Genomic DNA, 27,692 nt, shown 5'->3' on the forward strand with positions numbered 1-27,692 from the left:
AGAAGCATTGGCAGGAGGTTCTAAGCAATTCCATAATACGATCCTTAAAACCAGACGAGAGGTTATCAAAATGCCATCTTCATACTATGATGTTGATATGAAAATGATCATTCTCCCACACGTGTTCAAACCTTTGGAAGAGCCAAGGTAACAGAATCCTGAGAGTATAAACTATAGCCAATAAGGAGGCCCCAAACCTTTAAAAACCTTAAACACAAAACGATACCAGTGAAACAGCCTAGCCGAAGTGAGCGCTGCTTCATGGTGCCGGCAGTGGAAGTCCCTACCCGGTCTGCCATGAGAGTGGAGATGGCTCGTCCCATCTCGTGGTAGTCCATCCGGTGCAGGCTGGGACCGAGCAGCACGAAGAGGAAGCGCACAGGGAGCTCCACCTCCAGCACCGACTCCAGCACCACCGGATCCTTCAGACGCACGAACGCCATGGCGGGCTTCTCCAAGAACTGCGCCTCGCCTGAAAGAGAGAGCACCACATCAGGATGCACAGCGAGATGCCAGCTCTGTCCTCCACACCAGGACGAGCATCATATTTTTGTGAAGATAAAAAAAACCCAACGCCAAAACTAACACAAAAAAATGACTTTGCTTAATTTTGAGTGGTTCTGGGTTCTGTTGTTCCAGTATTGAGTTAATATAATTTTTGGCTTTGAGTTGCTATGAGCTTGTCTGGAGAATACTACCTTCCCGGGACAGACAGTACTGTATATTGCTGTTTAAAGACTTTATAAAAAAATCTTAAAGGCAGGGTAAAGGGAGATTGCTCTTGGTAATGGTTTGTGAAAGCTGTGAGAGAGATGAGGCTCTATCAATGTATCTCAGGATGGTGTGCTCATTCTACAGCACAGGGGCTCAGATTTATAAAAGGATTGGACAGGTTTTACGACCGCAAAATGGGTGCTGAGGGTTCTGAATTTTTGGAGGGGATTTATAAAACACACGCAATGGCATAAACATGAATGAATGTCTCTGTGCACTTTATCCCTTGATGCATATGTAATTCTGGGCCATTTCTGAACAAAACCGCTAAAATTGCGAGGGGATTTTGCAAATAAGGTCTATTAAATATTCAGTCTAATTTATTAAAGCTGCCGGTAATTGCGGGCCTCAAGGAGACATTGTTTTCAAGGATAAAGAAACATTTAATAACATTTTGCAAGGAGCTAATTTTTTTAACCCTTCTGGTCAAGTCAATTTGTAAATTGCAGTTTATAATACCGTATTGTTTTGCAAACTCCAATTTTCAATACGTTTCATAGCTTACATGACAAAACAAAAGTCTGCAAATAGAGAATATAGAATCCATGAAAAAAAAGGTTCGTAGAAGCACCTAAAAAGGTCTCCCCACAGTGGCAAAGCAAGGTTCTAACGAGAGCCTTTACTTCTAGAGTGTAGGCATTATTATAAGAATGGTGGAGGAGATTAAGAAAAGATGGAACGATATTCTGAGGCGCACTAAAGAAAAAGTCTCATATACATGTAATACAATGAGGGCTCGTCCTCTACCGTTATTTTAGTAATGCCTACAGAATTCATGTTTTGTAATATGGCATTCTGGTATTTAACAATACTAGTTCAGGCAGTATTGTTAAATTCGAGTTTGAAAGAAAAAAAAAAAGGACAGAGGGACAGATGACGCAGTTAGTTTGTAGCTAGAGCAAATGCATTATAGCTAGTTGTAGGCACATCTGAATAATGTAGCTATATTACAGACTATACAGATATGCTTTAAAATCATACATAGAGTCAGAAATACAGACATACATAAGAAATAGGAGAGTTGTAACTGCATAAGAATTTAAGAAGATATAAGTAGTTAAACCGAAGCTGTATGGAGTTATTGTTGTTGAACATATTGCTGTACAATGGAAGGATTTTCCACCTGTTTGACTGCCATGGATGTAAGTAAATAAAATGTATTGTTTCTGAAGTTTGAAAAGTCTATACGCCTGGAATTATTCTATACGAAATAAGAAGTTGAACTAATATGCGAAGCACAGTAACTGGATGATGCGTCGTAATGTCTAAGCAACCTAGACTACAAACTCTGAAGTGGTACATTTGTTTATTAAGAAGCCACCACACATTCCATATTTTATTCCTTTGTCCTGGTGATGTATTTCGAGCTTGTAACACATCTTCATGTGTAACAAGTACTGCTTGTACCAAAATCTCCACTTCCATATTGGTAAATTTCAGTTTTCTCTTCCGAGCATCCTCATCACCATGGCTAGTACCAGGCTGAGGTCTTTGTGTGTCATTCATTTTCTTTGGGAATGTGTAGCCTACACACACAGCGTTGACCCAAACCCGCTATTTCTTGTGAGAGGTGTGTAATTCTCCTCCGCTAATTGCGGTGAGGGGTATTTAAATGGTTTGATTGCGGAATCACCTGCTTTACCTAATTAGTCTTATAAAATAGGTCGTTATTTTGACGCTGAGTGCGGCCGTACTGAACACGTACATTACGTGGCTTTTTGCGGTCAGTTTTTCCCCCCTTTATAAATTTGTTGCCAGAGTGTTAAAGGCTGAGCCCAGTTCACATTACACAAGCTTTGATTCTGACCAGCCTGTGTTAATGTGCTTTGACTATGAGTTCTATTACATGGCACTGGCTCTTACTTCTATAGTGTCTGATCATACCAACACTCCAAACACCCGGAATTGAAGAGCAGCTCCTGAACTCAGGGGAAAGCACCTTTACACAGACTTTCAAAAAGTGAACAAAACTCCAAAGTGCTAATGCCAGCTTTGAGGCCTGTGTGCAGTTGAACATCTCTTTCATCTACACAGCCTCAGTAACTACCTCATCTCAATCACAACGCGATCAAATGTATTTTCACATTTGTGTGGCAATAGTTGGCACTAGGTCCTGTGCAAGTGCTTTGTGTTGCTGACAGACGTGTGATGCTGGCAAGCTTTTCAGCAGAACGAGCATTCCAGTTTGGGTTAGTGACACTTACCTACAAGCACAACGGTGGCCTCTGTATTCTCTGCAGAATCCCTCTGAAAGAAAAAAAAGAGATTAAAGCTAGGATCGTATTAGAGATGTATTGGCTGCATGCTGATCTCGATTGTGGGAATGGCATTTTCTGGGATGCAGTGTGTGGCTGCGCTCCAATAAGCTTTGCTGACTGGGTGAGTGCTTCTTCAATTACTTATAATATATATATATAATAATCCGTATATTAGAAATGTGATGCTCAGTTAGTATATAGATGATTAATCGTCTTGGCTTTGATTCTCAATTAAACAATAAGACATTTTTGGACTGATTACTCGCCCCGTTGCCCTATTTGGAGCCTCGTGTTGAGATCATATTACCAGCACGTTTTATCAGTTGTATTTGAAGGCTTTTGTGAAGAGCCTGCACATTTAATAATAAAGTGTTCTCACTACATCAGTTATTGTCGATTATGACTTGTCCGTGATATATAATAACAGCAGTGTGCACATGTATTACAACACCCCGTTGCTTCTGTAGTTTTGATGTGTGTGCATATGAACTCAAACCACTAGAATTGAAAATCTTGGAAAATTGTAAAAATAGGCAAATAGTGATTGTCTCATTTAATTGATTACTTTAATAGGCCACGCATGCAATTAATATAAAACAGTAACGGAACACATACCCACAAATGGTAAAATGCATGAGACTTTTTAGAAGTTGTTTAAAATGCCTACTTAAGCACAAAGTAGTCTAACACTTTCACACAAGTGCCTATTGTTTCTATATTACCGAAAAATTGAAATTCTCACATCCAGAGGTTTATAAAGGATATAAATGACAAATCTTGAGGTGTTCTAATTACACTTGCACACTACTGTATATAGGTCTGAAAGGTGCCACTTTGACTTCATATAAGACATATTGTGTTTTAAGTATATATATATATATATATATATATATATATATATATATATATATATATAATTCATATATAGGACTTGCATGCCCAGTGGTGCAGGCTGGACTGACCTCCTGGGTGACAGAGAAGGTCTCCATCTCGATGTGCTCGCCCTCCAGGAGAGGATCCGAGGGGGAGGCTGGCTGCTTGGGGTGGCTGTGAGGGAAGAGACAAGGTGAGACAAGAGCTGCAGGAGTATCAGCTGGGAGGACAGGGTAACCCTTTCAGATAAGAGCTGCAGGAGTATCAGCTGGGAGGACAGGGTAACCCTTTCAGATAAGCAAACAGTCTCTCCACAGAGGAACTGCATGAAAAGTTGTACAATTTTTACAATGTTTTACAATGGGATTTTATTCTATGGAAATGTATGTTGACGATTTCTTTTATTTTATTTATTCATTCTTTAACCAGGAAGTTACCCCTTTGAGACCGGAGCCTCTTTCACAAGGGTGTCCTGGCAAGATGACCATGGAACAGGCAGCAGTAAATACAACAAACATTTTACAAAACCAGAAACAAACAAGTGTCTAAATCATGATTCACATAAAACACAAAAATAATAAAACATCAGAAGCATTCAATGAGGCATCAAAACATTTACAAACTGTTAATTCATTAGATCTACCCTGTAAAACAGACATAACTTTACCAATTATGGTAAAGGCCAGACCTGGATAATATGAACATTACTATGAACCCAGGAGGAAAATAACATCAAATACATATTCACAGAGCTTAAAATAAAATGTAATATTCATATTCTCAGACTGGTTTTCTGGGCAGCAGCCCAGAACAGTGTGAAGAATAACAAACTGGATTTTAAGGGAAAACCTCAGTACACATGACTTTCTTATAGTTTTAGAATTCTGATTGAGCGGTTTAATGTTCTGGATGATAAACTGGATTTAATATATAAAAACAAATAACTTGCAGGTTAAATTTTTGTGAATACGGCCCCTGATATCAAAGCAATATACACCAGTAGGGAGTCTGACTGCAGGCTGTGCCACTGGCCCTCACTGACCAAGAAAATAAAAGCATGCAACAATCACCTGTGTTTGAGGAGCAGAGCCCGGAGCAGCTGGGCCCGGTCCTGCTCGCTGACCTGGCCGTCCTTCACCATGCTGTCCACCACCTTGCTGGCAATGCCCGCCAGACTCTGCTCCTGCAGGTCCAAGAGAACAGCCCCTGGAGGCATGAGGAGAATGGGGTTAACACTCCACACTGACCGTTGAGACTGGGGGACAGTGCACACTTTACACACCCAGGACCTGCCACAGCCTCATACAGACAACAGCCAGGATCCAACAGCAATGCACTAAACAAGCCTTTGTCAATATTGCAGTATCACACTGGAGAGACTGAGAAGCGGGGCTTGAGAATTCAGTGTATTTACACTTAGGGGTGGAGTGAAGCTATTAGATTGAAGCAGCTATTGTATTTTAATGAAGGTGAGAGGGGGGCAGATGTGACCATCTCCCCTCCCTCCCTCTGACCACTCATCAACACAAACCTGCTTTTATTTTGTTCCCCTTGTTTTTTTATTCTTTTTGATAAGTTTCACAGCTGCCAAAGATTTTCTTTTCTGATTACATTTGTGTACTATTTCTAAATAAGTTGAAAAGTTATATACAGTATAATATATATATATATATATATATATATATATATATATATATATATATATATATATATATATATATATATATAATCAATGCATTTGTGCCATATTCTATAACAGATGTCATGCTTACCTGTGATTTAATTAATTATTTGTTATATATATATATATATATATATATATATATATATATATATATATATATATATATATATATATATATATATATAGTTAGTGTTTGCTTTGTTTTGTATTTACTATTTTATTAGGGAATAGAAAATACTAATACAAAAATAAGATCAGTTCTTTAATGAATCAATTTTAAAATATTTGACTGCCTTTACTTTAATTTTAACGTAGGTAAAGTTATTTTTTTACTTTTAAAACAATCCAGTGTTGCACGACCCTTCTGATTAACTGATTAAACCCGGATTGGTTCTAGTTCTGTATAAAGTGGGTTTTTTTGTTTGTTTTTGGTTCAAAAAAGTTTATTAGAGAATAAGCCTTTTGAAACTTCGCCCTGATTCTCAATTTCCCCCCACAAGAATACCATGTATATGTTTAAATGAAAGAGTAACTAGCTTCAAGTGTTTTTGAATGGCTTCTGTTTCACTTGAGGGCTCTGGGTGCTGTTGCTCCACTGCCAAGCCATTATTATTCTTCTTTAAATCTGCCTTTACCTGGCTTTGAGCGTTCTTAATTTACTCATTCAGTCGATGTCCTTGACCATTGCAAATGATGCTAGACTCTTGCATTTCTATTCATAATATAATTTATTTATATTGAAACTCGGCTCAAACACCAAAAGCCAAAGCATTGATATGACTGGTGTGAGATTGATTCTGATTCCGATCACTGGAAGCTCAGCTGCCTTCACTGTGTGGAAGTATAAAGAGCACGAGTGCCTTTCAATACGAATCTGTGGGTGAAACTCCTGATCAGTCGTAGTCTGTCTGTAGACAATATGAAGTGTTACACCAGTAACTTTGTTTCAATAAAGGTCATCTGCTCTCAATTAAGAAAGTCTTGAAAGTTTGTTCTAGATGAAAAATAAAGCACAAAAAAACCTGGATCACCTATGAAGGATATGTTTACATCTTGATTTTCCCGTAGAAGCAACGTTACAACCAGGGCAATGCTACAGGAAAGAGCGGCACACAAGAATCAAATCGTTTTCTATGAAGGGCATATTGTGTTTCCCATGTGTATCAAATCCTACGTAGGGCCCACTTGTGCAGTTTTACTCATGTTAAGGTATTTTTTCCAACTTTGAACCGATTGTTTCTTTTATTTTCTTTTTTTTTTTAAATAAATTTAGTCGTTGCCAATTATTTTTTATTATTTTCTCCCCAATTTGGAAATGGCCAATTATTTTTAGGCTCAGCTCACCGCTACCACCCCTGCGCTGACTCGTGAGGGCAAAGACAAACATACGCTGCCCTCCGAAGCGTGTGCCGTCAGCCGACTGCTTTTTTTCACACTGCAGACCCAAGAGCTACAGCGTCGGAGGACAACGCAGCTCTCGGGCAGCTTACAGGCAAGCCCGCAGGTGTCCGGCCAGACTACAGGGGTCGCTGGTGCGCGGTGAGCCAAGGACACCCTGGCCGACCTAGCTCTGCCAATTGAGCGCCACCTCCTGGAAGCTCCCGTTCTCAGTCGGCTGTGGAAAAGCCTGGACTCGAACTCGCGACGTCCAGACTGTAGAGAGTATCCTGCACTCCACGTGGAGTGCTTTTACTGGAAGCGCCACTCGGGAGCCCTGAACCAATTGTTTCTATCTTTAAACTATATCACCTTTTAACATGGATCACATCTCATAATGCTAAACAACACTGAAGACTGGCATTGTTTAAAAATGGCACTCACATTACACAATTGATGCAAAATTGAACCAGTGGGTTACACAGGATTCGATACTCAGAGAAAATAATGATGTGGCAATAGACCAAGTATACCCTATGGTAGATCCATTAAAGGTGAAACAACTTCTACAGTAAATATTTCATTTTTGACAGTAACTCGTAGGCTGCAGACCTCCAGGACCAGACCTGTGGAACCTGGTTACAGACCCTTGTCCTTTGATTTCTCCAGACAGCGGTGGGTAGGATTTGATTGGAAGCAGCAGATCAGGAGGCTCATGCCTGGAGACTCACCCTTGTCCATGGTCCTACGCAGCTCCAGCAGGCTGCTGAAGGTCAGGTAGGAGACGTGCGGCTTGTCCCAGTGCTCCACATCTTCGTTGAAGTCCTCCTCGAATCGGACCCAGCGCGCCGTCTCCTGCCAGAACTGCTCCTTAGTCGTGTCCATCTTCAGCTCATTCAGCTCCACGTATGACTGGAACATAGCAACAGCAAGATGCAGCCAAACCACCGTCTTTAAAAACCAGCCCCGAGTTGAGTGCTCACAAACACTGGAGTGCGGTGTTTAAATCTGTGGTGTTACTCAGAAACGTTTCCCATTGTAAAAGCACAGCAAAGTATAATAAAGCATAGCAAAAGCATGATAAAGCATAGGTAAGGATTGTGAAGAATAGCGAGGTATGGTAAAGCATATTAATAAACATTGTAAACTAGGGGAAACTCTGGTAAATGCATAGTGGGAAAAAGCATGGGAAAACTGCATACCCTGCAAAAATACAGTGGTAAACTTTTTTTAAAGAAACTAATGGGCTCTTACCAAACCGGAAATAAACAACTCATACATTTCATGTAGGGGTTTGTAAGAAGTCTCTTGTTTGTTTTAGAATTGCATCTGGTGTTTTCTCCTTCCAGAAAAACAATGTTAGAATAGCAATTTGACAGTATGTCAAATGTCATGTTGACAATCGTTCCTGACTGATGAAAGGACTGCCCAAAAGCTTTGTCCACTTGACTCACTGTAGTTTCCTACAAGTTTTACATAGGGGTTACGGTTTTCGGGTTAATAAAATCTGGTCACTTTTTTCATTTTAAAAATCACGTTTAATCTGTTTTAAAGAGCAGGCGCTAATCTGGTTAAATCTGTTACTATTTAATTATATTTTTAACAAATCAAAGACCAGAACTGTTTTGTTTTAATATACTTCCATGTACACCCTTATTATAATTGACAGTGTATTAGTTAAGATGTGATGTTTTCAGTTGCTCTTAGACCCCTTGTTCACACTCTCTTGATGAAGTGTGGTCAGCACATGTTGAAACGGGATTAGAGTCAGGTGAGGCTAATTACTGGTCTAATACAGCTCATCAGCTCAAAACAGAGTGCAGGGCAAGTGGATCTAAATAGTTCCATACATTTTCTCCACCATGCAGATGTTGATCTCAAAAGTGCAGTTTTGAAAGAATTTTTTATTTTAAAACATGATACCTGCTCTGATTCTAAGCGATGTCATCTTGTGCCGTTTCTAATCCATATTCCTATTGCTTATTTTTAATATTACTATTATCAATGTGGATATTTTAGAAATATACTGTAGAACAGTTTAATGTATAAATATATCACTGTGAAAAGATCTGAAGAGCTGATACTGTTTATTTCTTTGAATATGATGTTATTATTATTATTATTATTTATTTCTTAGCCGACGCCCTTATCCAGGGAGACTTACAATTGTTACAAGATATCACATTATTTTTACATACAATTGCATTATTTCTGTTCTGGCTTTCAAGAACTCAAAGACTCTTCTTCCATTGTTCTTCGAGTAATGCATTGCATTTTTACCACGCCCTCCAATAGGGGTTATTGAATGCTCTCAGTGGTTTTGCGTGACAAACATTATATCCTCAGTTTGTCTTGCGCTGGTTTCTGTTTGGGCTGTAAGCACTAGCCCCTATAACAGCTGATAAGCCTGCACTTTCTTTGCTGGTATAACAGTGACCTTACAAGTGTCAATAGCACACTATCCACATTCCAAGGGTTATCTTTCATTCTTTGCATTTAAAAGGGTTTTTTTAAGCACAGAAAAAAAAAAAATACGACCCATTTGATTGAAAGTATGCAACGCTGAAGTCGTTTTCAGAAAAACAACTGCGGCTGGAACTTGCTGTGCCAAGTCATCTCAACATAAAAATGTTAATCTGTTAGTAACACATAGAAAAGCGCCCCTTCATGTATAAAGGCGCTCCTGACAAGTTGCTTGTGTACCTGGTGGCTTCCTCTGCCTGGGTTTGTAAATAGCTTCCTGTTCACTCCGGGGTTGAGACCTGCTGGCAAAAAGCAAAGAGCACATTAGGATGGATTCCTGCTTCGGCTGCAGTCACACACACACTGGCTTCACAGGGTTAGATGTCTTTATGGGACCAATCCTACCTGAACAATTTAAAAACCTTTTAGACTATTTCAATGGTGGATCTTTATAACACCATTCACAAGTTTTTGCGACACTATTTCCACTGTATTTTCACTGCAATATTAATAGCAAGTTTGTTAAAGTAAGTTTACACTAACAAATTACTTGTAGTCGGATTACGTTTTTGAGTACGTTATTACAATAATGTATTACTTTTTAATAATGCAATATCAACAAGTAATCAGATTACTTTTCAAGGCCAAAATCACTAGGTGGCTCTGGCTTTTACATCTGCAAAGGCACACGCTAATCCAGGGGTGGGCAATTCCGGTCCTGGAGGGCCGATGTCCCCCCTGGTGTTTGTTCCAACTGACAAATTTAAGCACTTAATTGGTCCGATTAAGTAATTTAGGGTACAGTTGGAACAAAAACCAGGAGGGACACCGGCCCTCCAGGACCAGAATTGCCCATCCCTGTGCTAACCTGTATTTTACACTGTGGATAACTTGCAGGCAAATTGCCCAGTCCATAGTAATGTATGAAGCAGGTGATTTGCCCATTATATATCTACAGGCAACTAGAACAGAAGAGCAGCCCCTGAACTCATCTGAAAACACAGAATCAGTATTTGAGTGCAGCACTAAGAAACATCACTAATGGAAAGCTACTTGCCATTTAATGAATCAGTTTAAGTATCTGTGATGGGTTGGCTCAGATAAAAATGTCAAGATTTAAACCCCTGATAAAAGTTCAGGGATGTTATTAGAAATACAAAGTGTTTGATCAGGCTGGTAGATATGTGCGTGCCATAAATACAGCACATAATGCCCCCTATTCGATTCAATTAGGTTAGATTCGGTTATATTAGATTTGGTTAGATTAGATAACCTTGGAGCTATAGAAATCATATAAAACATATTTTTTGTGTGTTGTTTGTGTTGTGTTGTAGGGAATAGTTAGTGATTAGAATTGAATTACTGACACTTTTTAAAAAGTTTAGCTGAGTCTTCACCAGTTCTTTGGTGTTTTGATAATCTGGAGTGTAGGAAAGTCTATCTGAAGGCATTAAGATGGTTTGATAACGCCCTGCAGATTGCTAGATAGGTATATGCAGCAATGCTGGTTAAAAGACTTGTTACCAAGCTCCTCTGAGCTGAAACAACCTTGATCAGCCCATGCTGTTGCATCCAAAATCATGCTTCTAATTTCTAAAACACCATTGGGGTCCCATAATCCCAGTGCATTATCCTGAAGAAACCTAGTGGAACCATTAGCAATCCACAGGATTACCAGCAATGGCAACACGATGGATATTATGGGTGGTGCCGATATGGTAGCACACCAATTATGTTGAAACTTGGTATTAGCACAAATTATAGGGAGTATCAGATCTATAGGGATCTATGGAGGTGTCTCCCTGTCTGTACCCCCCTCTGTATAGCACATCTTTACTGTATTCATGTATCCTGAGAACTCAAGAAGTTATTCCATAAATCAGACATTGTAATATACTTTGCCATGATACTAACACCTCACTTGCTTACCTAATGACATCTAGTTCTTAAATATTACTTGGTCATTCTGAAAGCTCTAATTTTGAATTAATAACTGTGAATGTTACTGCATAAACTAAGTCCTTCTGCATTGGTAGCATATGGATAATATTTGGGGTACCACTGCATTAGTGTTCCTGTGTTTTGCATGCATTTGAAGCAATTATCTACCCAGGGGCAGATACAGTATTTACTAAGCAAGGTGGTCTGAGTGTGGTAAATAAATCCCCACCCCCAGTCTGCATTTATTAACGCTGCTTGAGGTCATGCTGTATTGAGAGCCTCTAGCACCACCATGCAGCTAGTGTCAGTGAAAATAATAGACAGAGTATTCAGTGGCTGTGTAGCTGCATGTTTTCAGACAATAGCTTTGTGATATTTCCAAAACAGAGCTCGCCATTGCTAGGCAGCCTTCTTCAACGCTAATGCTTACATGTCATTTGTTTAACAGTTTTGTTAAACGCTTATCTACCGACCAATCACAATAAAGGAGACACGCAATCCCGAAGGGACATGCTAAAGACACTTGTCTCAAGCTCTCAAGCTATAAGGAAACTTGAGTGACTCACAGAATCCAAGGATATCATTTCTGTTGAATCTGTACACAACCTGCATTTTCCTAAACGTTTAGTGCTAACTTCAGTCTACTGAACCGCATCCACAAACTAGATGTCCTGTTACACCTTGCAGAGTCACCTCTGTTCATTTATAGAAGTTCGGCTTCAATTCTAGATTTGGTTATTTAAATAATAAAAAAAAAAAAAAAAAAAAAAAAACAGAATATATATATTTTTCTTTTTGTGTCTTTTAAAAAAACTATATATATATATATATATATATATATATATATATACTAGCTGAAGTATCCAGCGTTGCCTGGGGAAATTCAATATGTCAATATTTCATGCATGACAAACTGGGGAACGGTAGCCTTATGGTTTCCTATAAGTTACCGATCTTGGGTGTCGCACAATGCGCTCGGACCCCTTTCCTTTTTTTTTATTTTTTGGTTTTTGCCATTTTTAATTTTCTTTTTAATTTTTTTTTTTTTTTTTTTTTTTTTTTCGTTTTCTGTGTTTCTTTAATTTGAGATACATGGCTACTGTAGTGATCCAGCAACGGGGTTACTAATAAAGTCCCTCGACCTTCCCCTGGATGAAAGAGGAGGTATATATATACAGTATATGCCAGTGCATTAAAAAAAGATGAATATCTATAACATAAATTGAAAACAAGACAACGTGCATGCTGTACATTTATAAACTTATATTAGAACAGTAATATAATTCTAGGTCTCTTAACATTAGCATAGAATTCCCCCCTTTTATAAATGACTGGACTAAACACTTTCTATACACTCCCAAACATTTTCCAACTATTAAAATAAAATATAGGCTACATTTTATCATTTTATAGATGGTATTTAACAGATAATTATATGTCCACATTGGACCCAGGCATGAATAGCCTATGGAATAACTTCTTGTATTGTGACAAATGCAAAGTTTCATCACACTTAATCACCTAACCTAACAGTGGCCACCATGGGCTACACTCTAATGCTAGGAGATCTTCAAACCAAGTTCTTTCACATCTGTATATAAGCTTTTGGGAACTGTACCAGTATGACTTAAGTTAGCACTTTCCATAGTGGAACTGAATGTGACAATACAAAGCTCTGGTGAATGCTGTGGAAGCCTAAATGCCAATTCTGTTCATATCAGGTATCGGTGTAGCTTCAGAATTTTGGTATGTATGAACATCAAATTATTCTTCTCTGTTAAATTTCTACCTTTATCTTTAAATTAATTCAATACAGGTATTCAATTATTATTATTATTATTATTATTATTATTATTATTATTATTATTATTATTATTATTATTATTATTATTATTATTAACAAATTGCTTTCAATAAAAGGTACAATTATTATAATAATACAATTTAAAAAACGAACACTCCTACTATTACTATTACTGCTAATAATAATAATAATAATAATAATAATAATAATAATAATAATAATAAAGAACACTACTCGAATTACTACTAAGAATTATAAGAACATATGAGAACATTAACAAAAATCACGATTCAGCCCATCTACGCTCGTCCGGTTGCTAGTAGCTGATTGATCTCAGAACGTTGTCACGTTGGATGTTAAAGAATCCCATTGATTCTGTCTCAATAGCATGACTAGCTAACCCATTCCACACCCTCACCACTGTGTGAAGAAGTGTCTCCGTGCCTCGCTCCTAAATCTCTTTTGCCTTTCCTTGGTGTACTATAGTACACTTTTACAAGGGTTGGTAGGATCCTTCTTCCCCTAATTATTTGACCCCTGTTTTTCTTCCCAATTAAGAATTTCCAATCGCCTCTTCACACCCAGGAGCTCGTCTGCCGTGACGTTGCTTTTTTCATGATAATAGCGCCTCAAATGTGTCATTTCAAGTTGGCCTTTTAAAAAACAAAGTTAAACAAATAACATTTAATCTAAAGCTGTGTCTCTAATGAAACGCTGTGCATCCTGGAGTAAGAACACACCTACCTGAGCCCAGAGAGAAGGTGTAGCAGGTAAACCAGAAATCTATAAAAACAGACTTTTAGAGTGCGTTGCTCCCCCTCTGTCTTGTGTCTGACAATTTGTTCCGAGTGTTTTCTAATTCAAGTCCACATATTGACAGTAAACACCAACCCAAAGCAGACTCGTGTGCAGGGGAAAACAACAACAACTCTCTTTTGTTTTCTATCTATTAAATAATAAAAACATTTTTTAAAGACACCGAAATATTCAAAACATTCTGAAAAATCTTCTGATATCCTTCCAAGCTCTATCATCATTTTGTTTTGCGATTTCTTTCCTATACAGCTAGAGTGCTCTGTAATGAAAGTAGGGGGAAGAATTTCTATTGCTCTGCACCCAGTCCTGCTTATTAGAACGACCTTGTTTACTGAAATGATCAGGTGCCAGCAATCAGATCCAAGCTACTTGGATCATTTCCTTCATTAAAGTAATTGTAGCTAACACAATATTATCATTATTTATTTCTTAGCAGACGCCCTTATCCAGGGCGACTTACAATTGTTACAAGATATCACATTATTTTTTACATACAATTACACTTTATACAGTTGGGTTTTTACTGGAGCAATCTAGGTAAAGTACCTTGCTAAAGGGTACAGCAGCAGTGTCCCCCACCTGGGATTGAACCCACGACCCTCCTGTCAAGAGTCCAGAGACCTAACTACTACTCCACACTGCTGCCCTAGCTCCATAATATTTCTCCACCATGCACATCCATTCATTACGAAATGACTCAAATGTGCAGTTTTGAAAGAAACACATGTTATAGCAAACATGCATTTTCATTTTAAAACATGACATCTGGTTCTACACTAGGCTAAAGAAATCTCTGTTCTCAAGTTATGTCTTATGTCTTGCATGTGGAGGGGAAAATTGCCCACACCCCTTCACTGGCTTCTTTCCTGTTATTAACCAATCAGCATTGTGTCTCGCACATACGAATGTGTAAGTGCTATCTAAATAAATATGTATAAATAACATACTCAAGACATACTGACAGTTTCTAAGATAATTGTTCCACCAAGTAACAGTAATCCCTTTGTTTCTTATTTAAATGTGTGTGTGTGCGTGCTGCAGTGTGTGTGTGTGTGTGTGTGTGTGTGTGCTGCAGTGTGTGTGTGTGTGTGTGTGTGTGCGCGTGCGTGTGTGTGTGTGTGCCTGCTGCAGTGTGTGTGTGTGTGTGTGTGTGTGTGTGTGCGTGTGTGTGTGCGTGCTGCGGTGTGTGTGTGTGTGTGTGCGTGCGTGTGTGTGTGTGTGTGTGTGTGTGTGCGTGCTGCGGTGTGTGTGTGTGTGTGTGTGGGGGGGGGCAGGTATTACTATCAATGTGTGACAAAGATAGTAACCGCAGAAAAAACAACGTTGTGGGGACGACCCCACTTTGTAAAACACATTTTTAAGAACTAAATATGCCTTAAAAACAATAAAAGTGGCAAAATATTTAGTTTGTTTTCAACTTTCACCCTGTGCGGAATTTTGTCTGATTGGAGTTAGAAATAGTACATAAAAATATAGTGAGAGTCAATGAGAAGTCCCCACAAATATAGGAATGCAAACATGTGTGTGTGTGTGTGTGTGTGTGTGTTTGTGTGTGTGTATGTGTGTAAATCTCTTCTGAAAATACTGTTCTGTAAATCCTGATGACATAATAAAAAAAAGGTTTTTAAAAAATATACACAAAAGCTTTAAAAGATTAAAAAATCTTTTATTTTCAGGATGTTTCGGGCAAAAGCCCTTCTTCAGCTGTTTATAAAGAAAAGTAAACACAACGCCAGTCTGTTTCATTTGACAGTAAATTGTGCACTATGTACTATACCTTCACTAAATCAGTGCCCTTTTGTAATTTGGGTAGTGAAATAATGAGAGAATCCTGTTTTTTCCATTTGAGACGCACTAACTAAAGAAACAACACTTACTTTCTGTGTCCAGCTGGATTTTGTGGAAGTGCCCTTCTGGATCACCCTCCATCTGTCTCCTCTTCTCCAGGTCATAGGCTCCAGAGCGACCAGGCTGCACCCTGCGGGCAGAAACACAGACACCGGTAACCCCCCTCCGAGAAACCAGCTGCCCTAAACCAGGGGCCAAGCAGAGCAAGCATGGCAAACACGACACAGTGAACGCGTAGTAAAAGCATGGTAGATAAGTAACTACGATGTAAGTACACAGCAATCCGAGACACTTCATGTAAAGTGTTACCGGGTGCCACGTATCGAATTAGCACTCCGAGTCACATCACTACAAGGATTTTCATTTCCAGTGTGTCACTGAACTAGCTGGAGTAAAACCCAGACACTCACGCTTTCGGATCCAATCTGGTGATCTGGCGGTCCTCCTCTTCGAAAGTTTCATCCTGGCTCTAGGGAGAGAGACACTGCTTAGATTTGGGTTGAGTTTGTTATAGATGCATTTGGAATGAGTTCAGCAAGGTACAGTGGCACACACACATGCACGCACGCACGCACACACACTCACACACACACATTCAATCCCAGGTTGATCAGAATAGAAATGTGGCTTTTCATAATACTGTGACGTTTGGAGTGTAGCACCAGAGCATCACAGTAACCCAGTTTGTTCATCCCTGGTGCATTATTTGGAATTATTTGAGAAGCCACTATATTATTTGTGCATTCTTTTTCAGGAAACCTAAATTGTAAAGGCATTAAAAACCCTTTAACTCCAAAGAGTACGTTCATTTTTCAGATGATGGAAATGTCTGTTGAAGTAGAAATAAACACCACAGCAGGTATTTCATTCAAGGCAGTTTAAGTAAATTGATTTCTGATCCAAAGCATGCTATCCTGGGCCTTGATTACATGAAAATGACAGCACAGCCTTAACCATAACCATTACCCAGTATAACTATGGTACTGCCAGAGTGACCCCAACCACAGAGCTGACCGGGACCGGCGGCCACTTTATTGGTGGCTGCTGTAACTGACCCTCCTGAGCCGGGTCCATACAAAGCACAGAGTCACAGCTGTTCTCTTGAACAGCCCACATATTAGGAAATTAACAGAATAGTAAGTTAATTTCCTTTCTTCTAGATGTATGTATGTATGTATGTATGTATGTATGTATGTATGTAAGTATGTATGTATGTACAGTAGATAGTCAATTATCCAAACTAATTGGGACTGATACTAGTTTGCATAATCCATTTGTATGGATAATAGAACAGGTATTAATAACAATTACTGTACCTTTAATAATGTATAGAATAAAGTTAACATACACAAGTACCTACTGATAATGATATATAGCTAGTAACCTATTCTATCACATTAAGCATACCAACCTACAAAGCTTTACAAATCATTAAATTAATGCAATGCAGTATAACTTTAACACCTGCAGTTAAGGTAATTAAATACTGTAATTAAACGTACCATATAACTTTGAAAATCAAAGAATACAATTCAGTACAACTTTGACATATTACAAAACTTCAGAAATTCAGTAAAATGTTTCTACACTTTGATACTTGCTGTTAAGGCATTGTAATAACGTGCAATAATTGAAATTAATAAAATAAAAGTAAGCTGCTCAATAACATAGACAGGATCTCCAGCCCTTACTGACGAAACAGAAGAAAAATCAAGAACGAGGCGACTGTTTTAATTTGCTTTTTAAAGTTTGAAAGATTTACCGTATCTGAAAAAAATTAAATAAAAATGCGGTCGCGGACAGATGAGATCCTGGTAAAACTTTTGACATTTACAAAAATAGCGTCGTTTAAAACTGTTACCTTATAGCACGTGAATTTATTTTTTCTGTTAGTCACCACCACACAGCAAGAGGAATGCTAAGTAAGCAGGCAGAGTGAAAACAGATGAACTTCAGTACAGTTATGGTTTTTTTTTACGACGTTTAATCAACAAACCGCATTTGTTCAAATACAGGGAAATGAACAAAAAGTAAAAACTGAAAACGGTGCTTCCTTCTATGCAGTTTTCGTAAAACAAATAACAAACACATTCCAGTTAATTGTAGAACCGAAGGTATGTACTGAATGTCTCATCTGTGTCTCCTTTGTCACGGCCAATAAAAATCGTTTTCTTTTTAATTTCCATGTTGAGCCGAATAGCTGCAGACAGTGGTTGTTATCAGTAAAGCGATTTTCAAATATCGTGGTTTTCATTTTAGCGGCAGGCGTTGGTTGCCTAGTTTATAAGCGCAGCAGAGCAGCACACATAACGAAACAAGGGAAAACCATGATTAAAAATAGATTCAGAGTTTCCTTAATACAATCCCGAAATCGGGATTCGGGAGCTCAATTTACCATACGGGATTCCCGGGATTGCAACCACTAAATACACAACACATAATTCATCACGTGATTACGCGTGCGTTCGGTTGATTAGACAGTACGGTTGATCAAAGATCGGATAACTGACTCTCTGCTATATATATATATATATATATATATATATATATATATATATATATATATATATATATATATATAATTTCATATTTACAGATATTAATGATATTTTGATATTTATATTTAGAATTAGCAGAGCTATTAAATATAATTTGTTTGCCCATTTAGAGAACCCGCAGTTACAAGAGTTGGCCACTGATGGCACTGTGCAAAAGAGAATAAGTGTGAATGGTTTAGAATACAAGGTAAGACTATAGCATCCAGGTAGCACCTTTGAAAGACTACATCTCCCACATTTCCACTGAAAGTTTTAACTATTCACAGATTTTCCTGGACTAAACACAAGAACATATACCTGATCAGGGGCAGCCTTAGGCTGTGTGGGACCCTAGGCGGTGATGATTACGAACATCAAATGAATGCTACAATAGCAACCGTGTTTTAAAGTGAGTATACAGGTGTGTCATGTAATCATATACACCTAATATACTGACAGTAAGACACGGTTATATATAAATAATATTAGTTATATTATAATGTTAATGAATAGTACTTGTTCCAGTTCGTTTGTTATACTTTATCATTTTATCATTTTATATAATTCACAACTTCAAAGCACTCAGAATTCAGTCTACTTCAATCATATCACGTATTAACTTTTTTCTAAAATGACCGTGCCCCAGTAGGCCTACTGAAAAATACTGTAATGCCTGACTATAAGTGAGTTCTGACAGGGAGGCGGCGAGACTAACCAGGCAGAAATAAATAAATAAATAAATAAATAATAAAAAATGCCTCTTTGACACTTGCCACAAATTAATCCCTGCCTGCGCGTTATCACATTCTAAATTACAAAAGAACATACATTACAAAGACATTTCCCAGCTTCAGCGGCTGCAAAGTCGTTGATCAAATCTGAGAATTCTAAACTCTTGGCAACTTCGCTCTCATTTGACAACATGGCCCAATTTGACAATCTTTTTGAGTCATCGTTGAGCGCAAATATGTCTAGATCAGTTTCAGTCTGGAAAAGCTGCGCTCCACAGTTGGGGAAGACGTCGGATTATCTGTTTTCATGCATGCCCTGCAGCATTTTCATAGCACTCACACTTGCGAGCGTTTTGCGCGCACATAACGAGCAAACTAAATGTTGCGGCACATTGCATGCCATGGCAGTCTGGTTGAGCGTGGGAGGGTGGGAGGCGGCCGCCTCGCTCGCCCTGTACCTGACAGTGCTTTGATCCTTTGCTTCTTCATCGTTTTCTCCTGATGGATCCCAGTTCACTGTGCAGCAGTGAAAAGGTTAACACGAGTTTTCCACTTGCTTTTTTTTCACTTGTTTTTTTTTAAGCATAGTCTTTGGAAATGAAGAATTCAACCTGAACAAAAAGTTATTTTTTTTTAAAAGTCATTTTTAAGGGAGTTCAATTTTAAGTACCAGTTGGACTCCTACCTTAAAGAGCAAGGAGTTTCAAACTTCATTTTGTTTACAGTCTTGCCTTTTTATGACGTTTGCAAACATTGTGCATGGTATTTAATAAGATACTGTGATTTGTGTGTGTGTCTGTGTTAATGTCCTTTCAGTCCAGAAACTTCAGTTGTAGTTACCTACCACAGATATATGTAAAACAGACTAGATCAACCAAAGTGTCTTTATATGGTAAGAGCCAATGCTATCTAGCAATACACGGTTGTGTACCAGATAGTACTTGCACTTAAATGAAGTGCAATGCTAGCCCCCATTTTTACTAAAAGAAATCTTTAATGATAGGAAACACGCACTATAACTCAGGTAGACGGTGCTGGCACTCACTGATATAAAGAGCCTGTGTTACATGTGTCTATGGCACTGAAGAACAGCTGCTGATCTCAAAGTCCCATAGGCTTATCAAAAATAAAACACGCATTCCAATCCTTTTGATAAGGGGACAGTCATACAACTATTAATTGTTTATTTAGCAGACACCTTTAACCAAGACGACTTACAGAGACTAGGGCGTGTGAAGCATCAGAGTCACTTACAACAACGTCTCACCCCAAAGACGGAGCACAAGGAGGTTAAGTGACTTGCTCAGGGTCACACAATGAGTCAGTGGCTGAGGTGGGATTTGAACTGGAGACCTCCTCGTTACAAGCCCTTTTCTTTAACCCCTGGACCATACTGTCTCCTAATACAAGATCATTAAAAGCGAGTTACTCTTTTGAAATTAAAGATCTGGGTAGAGACCACCAAGCGGTGAACTTACCAAAGGTGATGCCATGTGTCCTTCCCGGATTCCCTGGGTTTGTACACTGTCCTTGTTTGCCTCTCAGTCACAATACTGTCTTCAGCTTCTCAGCTGCATAACCTGAGGAAGGAAAGTCCTGCCGTTAGACTCCTTGGGTCACATTATAAGGAAGTGCAATGTCAGCCCCCCATTGGTACTGAAAGGATCTAAACATCTTTAACGATAGGAAACAAGCAGGTATGACTCAGGCAGACGACGATGGAGCAGGATGGAACAGTAGACCTCATCAGCCTCTTAACATTTAACTTGAGGATGCTTCTGATTGGTTATTAGAAATGTTGTTTTGTTATTCACATTTTGATAAGTATTGTGTATTGAGGTGTTTTGAGCAGAGTTCAGGGACAGCACTACAGCTCAACTTGCCAGATTGTCTTTCCCCACACGGGCTAGATCAGCTAAGTGCCTGGATAGCTGTGTGTTAGGTGTGTTTAAAAGAATCTGTCCACCAGAACTCACGAGCTGCTCCCTGTTCACTTCAAAGCAATTTAAAAATGGAATTAAACACAATGTTTAAGTTATTAAAATAAGAAACACTCAAAATTATTGGAAATATCATAAAAGGTAAAAGGGCAGTAAAAAAAAAAAAAGATTATTAAAATGTAATTTGAAGGTATTTATTTTTTAAAAGAATAATTTAAACCCTCTGAATTTGCATTATACAGGTATGCACTGTATATATGTATAGTATCCTAAGCATATTTAATTACTGTTTCTGTACTCATGTATTCTAACACGTTAAAAGGAAGCCAAGCAGGGTGTGGTAAGGCCAGTATAAAAATGACCACTAGGTGTGCACAGGGGTTGTGCACAAGTTAATTGTTTTCCATTGCAGATCTGTAAAAAAAACCTCATGGTTTCGAGGGGGGGTTACTGGTGCACACCCTAGTGGTCCTTTTTATACTGGCATCATTACAGAAATTAACCTTGCTCAGTCTTGTTCAGACAGTCCCAAAATTTGGTGACTTAATTAAACATGCACACAATCTGTGCTGAAACAGACTTAAATTACCATTACACATACAAAAGGACAATATAACTTAATATAATATAAATATACTTTATTGGAACAGTCTAAAAAAAATTAAATATCAATCCATCATTTTTTTTTGCATGAAATTACATAAAATGACTTTATATAGATGAAAAAATATAATCTATAGCAAAAAAAATCACAAACAAATTAAAATCTAGTAGACAAACTTTTGATTTAAAAATGCATCTGTGCTTTTTGAGCTGCGTTGTTTTCCAGTTGTTCAGCAGGAAACATTAAACAGACATGCAGAGGAACCCGCACCCCACCTTCCACAGCAGTAGAAAAAAGATCTACTTCCAAAAGCTCACTCAGAATTCCATGTTAAAACTTTCAGGAAACTATCCTGAAGAAGGCACTGGCTGAAACGTGAGGCACTGGGAGGTAAGGCAGGTCCATCTTTGGAAGTGTCTTTAGTTTTACCCAAATTAAACAAATATCACTGACTAACAATCTTTTACAAATACTAAAGCAAAGTAACTTACTTTACTGAACTCTAAACGAATACCAAAAGAAACGTAATAAAAAAAGACTTCTAGTTGAAACGTTAATATGAAGCCTCCTCTAATGTGATGATTCCAAAGCCTGCTGATAGAAAGTCTGGACCGCATATTCTGCAAGCTAAGATATTAAACTTTAATTTGAGGTAGGGTGTGCCTTTGAGTATGACAGTGGCATTAACTCAGTCATAGACCCCTTGCTTGTGCTCACCTAGAAGGGGGTGATCTGGTCAAGCTGTTAGCCGTGGATGGATATTATTAGAGCATTTTACAGTACTAGTAAATCCAACTCCATACATTTAGAGATCTGCGTGCAGGGCACAGTTTGTTTTAGTGCTCAGATGACTCAGAACTGCACTGTGATCTTAATGTATTTTATATTTCAAGTTGTGTTTGAAGGCATATACTTTACTAGGACTAATATATTATAATTTTAAATGTATTAATTCAAATTTAAAGAATTTTTTTATGCAATAAAAATATATTTAAAAAATCATAAATCGTAATTTAATCAGTTTACTGTGGGGTTTGTAATTGAATGTGAGGTTTGGGGACCCCCATAGCCCCACATAAAAAAAAAAACACCCCTGACTTTATGAAGACATTTCTGGGCAGTAAATTCACAACAGAACCACAGATCAGGCATAATCCCAAAGGCATATTTGTTTTAGAGTGTGGTTCTCCAGCTCTCGGCAAAAGAAAACTTAGACCCATTTGACTGACGTTTTAGCTGGGAAAAACTGTACACCATTATATTATAAAAAAAAAAGAATAATATTGAATTCAATAAAACTGATGTTTATGTGGAGTCCTGATTTTTATTTGATTTACACAATGAAGTCAATAGAAAGATATACACAGTGTTCAATATCCACTCTGTTCAACATCTCAAGCTCTTATCATTTCTCAGATCCCACCTCCCCCGAGCTGAATATGATATTGAATTGGCCCTGGTGACACAGCTAATGCAGCCGCCAAGCTTTAGATTTGAATTTCGACTGATTATTAAACCATTTTGAAAGCAATACATTCCAAAGAAAACTCATTTCAACAGAGGAACAAACAAACAAAAAAGAAAGATATTCTGCAAACTATGAATGAAAGAAAGTAAGAAAGAAAATATGAATGAAAGAAAGAAAATATGAATGAAAGAAAGAAAGAAAATATGAATGAAAGAAAAATATTTCTTTGCAAAAAAACTGAAGAAAAAAGAAAGAAAGAAAGAACGAAAGAAAGAAAAAAGAAAGAAAGAAAGAAAGACTCCATTTAGACCCTATAATATGGGTAACACTTCAGTTGAGGTATCTCTTATAAGTGATAATATACATGCTGCTATTTACAGTATAGATTATGATTAAAGATAATAACTCTTTATTACATTACACTTTTGCATCACTTTTTGCTATAATGTTTTATAGGTATGTTATAACACATATTATTACAAGATGCATGTATATATTCACAATAACAGGCTGCCGAAACTAAAGAGTACAAAATATGCACCATTATGCTCGATGCAGACAATCCTTACAAAACCTCTCTGTTTGTTGAAACAGAAACTCTATTAAGGTTGGGACAAAGTCTCCATAACTGAAGAGCAATGCAACACAATGAGTTCCATCTCTTTAAATGAACACAGCAGCAACTTGAAGAGCTGTACAGAGCTAAACCAAAGATCTTAAAGAACCTATGAAGTTCTAGCCAAGACTAGGATTCATTACAGAACTTTGCCGCAATGTAATAAAAGCAAAATCGTGGCTTTCTTACCTAGAAGTGTTTCTTGTGATGCTGTTGGTAGGACAACCCTCTCAATGTACAGACTGGGCGCAGCGTACTGGAGTCCTAAACAAGGATGGGAATGAACTGTTCCTTACCTAAAGCTCTGAGTCACGCTCACCCCCTTAATCTTGCCCCTTCATCACCCGGGCTGGTGCTTCAGGCAAGATTAACCCTTCTTTAAATGAAAACAAGGTTATCTGTGCTGGACATCTTGAAGCAAGGGGGCTATCCCACCAGAACTGCCCTCCTCCACCCACCATCTTGGACTTGAGCCAGACCTTTTTGAGCTGAAACTTTGAAGAAGTGTAAAACTGTTGCTGTTTTGCCGTATTTGTTTCAGCATTTCGGATCAAATATTTCCGAGGACGCTTATCTTGATAGACATGTTCATCTTTGGCGTCACCTTATTTACTATCTGGGGATTCCCTCCTTATGAAAGGGGTCTCACACGGGGGTTCTCTGAAATTTTGGAACTTATTTTTCTATTTGCACTGGTCTGTCATAAAAAAAAAATTTGATCCTTTTGGTGTGTTCGTCATGATTATTACAAACCGAGACGCCTCCTGCATCCAAAATACAAGTTCAGTGGCCCTCAGGGGAGTTACATAACAAACCCCATGCAGTACAGTGTGAGTTTCTGCTTGAAAGGGGCTCAGGATGGAATGCCAGTGTCGGGGTGAGGACCCCTCACATGTAAACAGGGGTTATTTGGGTGATTTATTTGATGTAAATGGATTATTTATTTGATGTAAATGGGTTATTTATTTGATACCTGTACTTGTTTTCATTCACACCCATATGTTAATGTATAAATTATTCCATCAACAACATCAATCACAGTATTATCTTTATTTTCATATTTAAATGTATTACTTGATAAATGTTCAATAAGGGTTAGTGTTTGTGAATGTGTGTGGTATCTGAACCCAGGAAAGGGTTAATTATTCCATTTGGTTACAATGATGCAGGTGTATAAAAGGTTGCACCTGGCCTGTCTGTTCAGTCCTGTAGAGGCTGGGGCGCTGGAGGGAGTGCTGGTGGGAGTGCTGGATGGAGTGCTGACTGGAGTGTTGGTGGGAGTGCTGGATGGAGTGCTGGCAGGATGCTGGATGGAGTGCTGGTAGGAGTGCTGGCTGGAGTGCTGGATGCAGTGCTGACTGGAGTGTTGGTGGGAGTGCTGGATGGAGTGCTGGTAGGAGTGCTGGATGGAGTGCTGGTGGGAGTGCTGGATGGAGTGCTGGTGGGAGTGCTGGTGGGATGCTGGATGGAGTGCTGGTAGGAGTGCTGGATGGAGTGCTGGTAGGAGTGCTGGATGGAGTGCTGGTGGGAGTGCTGGTGGGAGTGCTGGAGGGAGTGCTGGTAGGAGTGCTGGAGGGAGTGCTAAATGGAGTGCTGGTGGGAGTGCTGGAGGGAGTGCTGGTGGGAGTGCTGGAGGGAGTGCTGGAGGGAGTGCTGGTAGGAGTGCTGGAGGGAGTGCTAAATGGAGTGCTGGTAGGAGTGCTGGATGGAGTGCTGGATGGAGTGCTGGATGGATTGCTGGTGGGTGCTGGATGGAGTGCTGGTAGGAGTGCTGGTGAGGTTGCTGCCAAAAGTTGTTTTTATTTTTGTGAAATGAAAGTGCTTAATGGGATTGCTATTTCAACAGCTGCCTGATTCCCTGCCTTGTTGCCTGACCCTTCCAGACAGGCAGGTCCAGATTGAGGTGCAGCCCCTTGCTGTGACGAGATGCTCTCATGATGCAGACAGTAGCCAGTGGCCCTCACCTCTTTAGCAGCACCACATTAACAGACCATTCAATTAATCTTCCAAAGCCACAAACAGAGATCTCATCTTCAAAATGCTCTATCAGAATCCCAATGAAAACTATGTGAATGTCAAGTCAACAAATGTTTTGTCTAATGCCTCTATCAGTGCACTGAACATTTGTCAATTTGATCTAGGTACATATAGTTTTAAATTATAAGTACAGTAGTGTTCTTTAAAACTAGAAAGTGTTCAATTTCACCTCATTTTCCTTCATATTACAGTTAAAGAATGGGGTCATTAAAAAACAAGTGGTGGAAAAACATTTTCGTTTTTAGTAAATTGTATTGATTTGGTAATAGGAATCAAGGAAATAATTTTTCCAATATTGATCCCCTCCCCCCATAGCTGTGGTTCAAGCTCATCCCATTGCATACCCTAGGATTGAAGATCCCTATTATTTCTTTCCGGAGGGAAACATTTCAATAAGCCAGAGGATTGAAAAACACAGCAGGTAATATTTCAGCCAGGACAACTCTTGCAATGTAAAAAAAAAACATGTTTTATTAGAGAATTAAAAAGCTGACATCAGCATGTATGACAGTATTTTTTACTAACCTTTGTGGGCACTTTGTGAAAGTTGTATTGACATCTCTCAGTTTGACTTTAATTATGAAGCCACTGTCCTTAGAGCAGTTTATGTATCAAAAGAGAAAAAACAAAAACATGAGGGTTCAATTATTTAATGCAAACACTGCATAAAATACCAAAATCCACTAAGGACAGCGAGAATGCTCTCTCTCACTCGCTGTCGGAGACTTTGCCATTCCGTTCTACTCTTGAATATCTTGTGGCTCGGTGGTGTGAGTTCAGACTGGGAGCCTGCAGATTCCAATGCCAGCTCAGTGATGAGTGTCTTCACCTGCTTAATCCTCAACCCAATCCCTGCTGGGACACTGGAGAGAAGTCACTGGAACTGGGACTAGCTGCATCTTCCCTTAAAAAGTTTACCATGTTAAATTTGCAAAGTCATTTTGCAGTCTCCCCCCATGTTTTTTCCATGATTAAACTGTGCATTTGCCATTGATTACCATAGTTATTTTTTATTTTTTAATTTTTTTTAGCATACCATACTCTGGGCTTTACAGTGTTTGCCTATGCGTTTACCATGCTTTCACTATAATTTGTTATACTATGATTTTACGAGGTGAAACTTTTATTAGGGCTGTTTGAGCTTTTTCCTTGAAGAACAAAATAATGTATACTAAGTGTCAGTAATATGATGATACATCTCCTATTAAAATTGTATGACATTAGCATCAATTCTGGATATATACCATACTGATATTAAAATTAAAAGGATACAAAAACACAAATGCAATTTTTAAATAAATCAAATGTCTGTGGTGTGTATTGCTGTTTTGGGAAATGTAATTGTGCTGTGCAGCAACTGTACTTACAAGAGAGCAAAGTTTTCTCGCATTTTGTTAGTTATGGAAAGTTCATTTGTTTGAGTTTTTTTTTGTTGTTTCCTGGTGCCTAATCACTTCCTGTGCTGTATGTCAATTCCACTGCAGTTTACGTTTTAACTCACAGCAGCTCAAGACATTAGCTGCATTAGAAATGATCTTGTTATAGTTTTACCTAATAATGTAATTGAGTAGACGAAGTATTGCACGTCATTTTCAAACAAATGTCGAACAGGAGCTCAGTTTCAAACGAAGGCCCCTATCTGAAGCCTGGGCTCAGAGCAGACCGCAGGCTCCAGCTCTGAGCTTGCTATCTGGCTATCTGTGCAGCCCACATGCCTCAGTGCCTGTTCAGCTTTTATCAGCAGCATACCTTTCACAGAATGTTCCAAGGTGGGGTTCCACCCAGAGAAATGGTCCATCACCAATTTTAAATCCATATCGCTGCCTGATAATTGTCTAGTCTTGAACATGCACTGTATAATTTGAAACAGACATCAAATGTGTGAATGCTCAGGATGTTTCAGCCAATCAGAGCACACCTT

The 27,692-nt window shown here is 38.6% G+C and overlaps 1 protein-coding gene across 4 annotated transcripts in view; it reads right to left on the reverse strand.

Annotated features, from left to right (window-relative positions):
• Positions 1-24,060, reverse strand: part of slc4a1b (solute carrier family 4 member 1b (Diego blood group)) — a 45,006-nt gene extending 20,946 nt beyond the window's left edge. The window contains exons 1-10 of one of the 4 annotated variants that reach the window (XM_034055583.3): positions 23,924-24,060; positions 20,585-20,686; positions 16,249-16,307; positions 15,868-15,968; positions 9,670-9,728; positions 7,698-7,878; positions 4,976-5,111; positions 3,995-4,079; positions 2,979-3,021; positions 288-472 (exon numbers count right to left, since the gene is read on the reverse strand). In XM_034055583.3, the coding sequence (XP_033911474.1) occupies positions 288-472; positions 2,979-3,021; positions 3,995-4,079; positions 4,976-5,111; positions 7,698-7,878; positions 9,670-9,728; positions 15,868-15,968; positions 16,249-16,307; positions 20,585-20,599 (864 nt within the window). In that variant the 5' untranslated portion in view covers positions 20,600-20,686; positions 23,924-24,060. Of the gene's footprint in view, positions 1-287; positions 473-2,978; positions 3,022-3,994; positions 4,080-4,975; positions 5,112-7,697; positions 7,879-9,669; positions 9,732-13,918; positions 14,034-15,867; positions 15,969-16,248; positions 16,308-20,584; positions 20,687-23,923 lie in introns of those variants that run through there. The other 3 variants (XM_034055582.3, XM_034055584.3, XM_034055585.3) reach the window with 3 other exon arrangements.
• Between the last annotated feature and the right edge of the window lie 3,632 nt (positions 24,061-27,692).

The sequence above is a fragment of the Acipenser ruthenus genome, chromosome 33, assembly GCF_902713425.1.
Source record: "Acipenser ruthenus chromosome 33, fAciRut3.2 maternal haplotype, whole genome shotgun sequence".
Lineage (NCBI taxonomy): Eukaryota > Metazoa > Chordata > Actinopteri > Acipenseriformes > Acipenseridae > Acipenser > Acipenser ruthenus.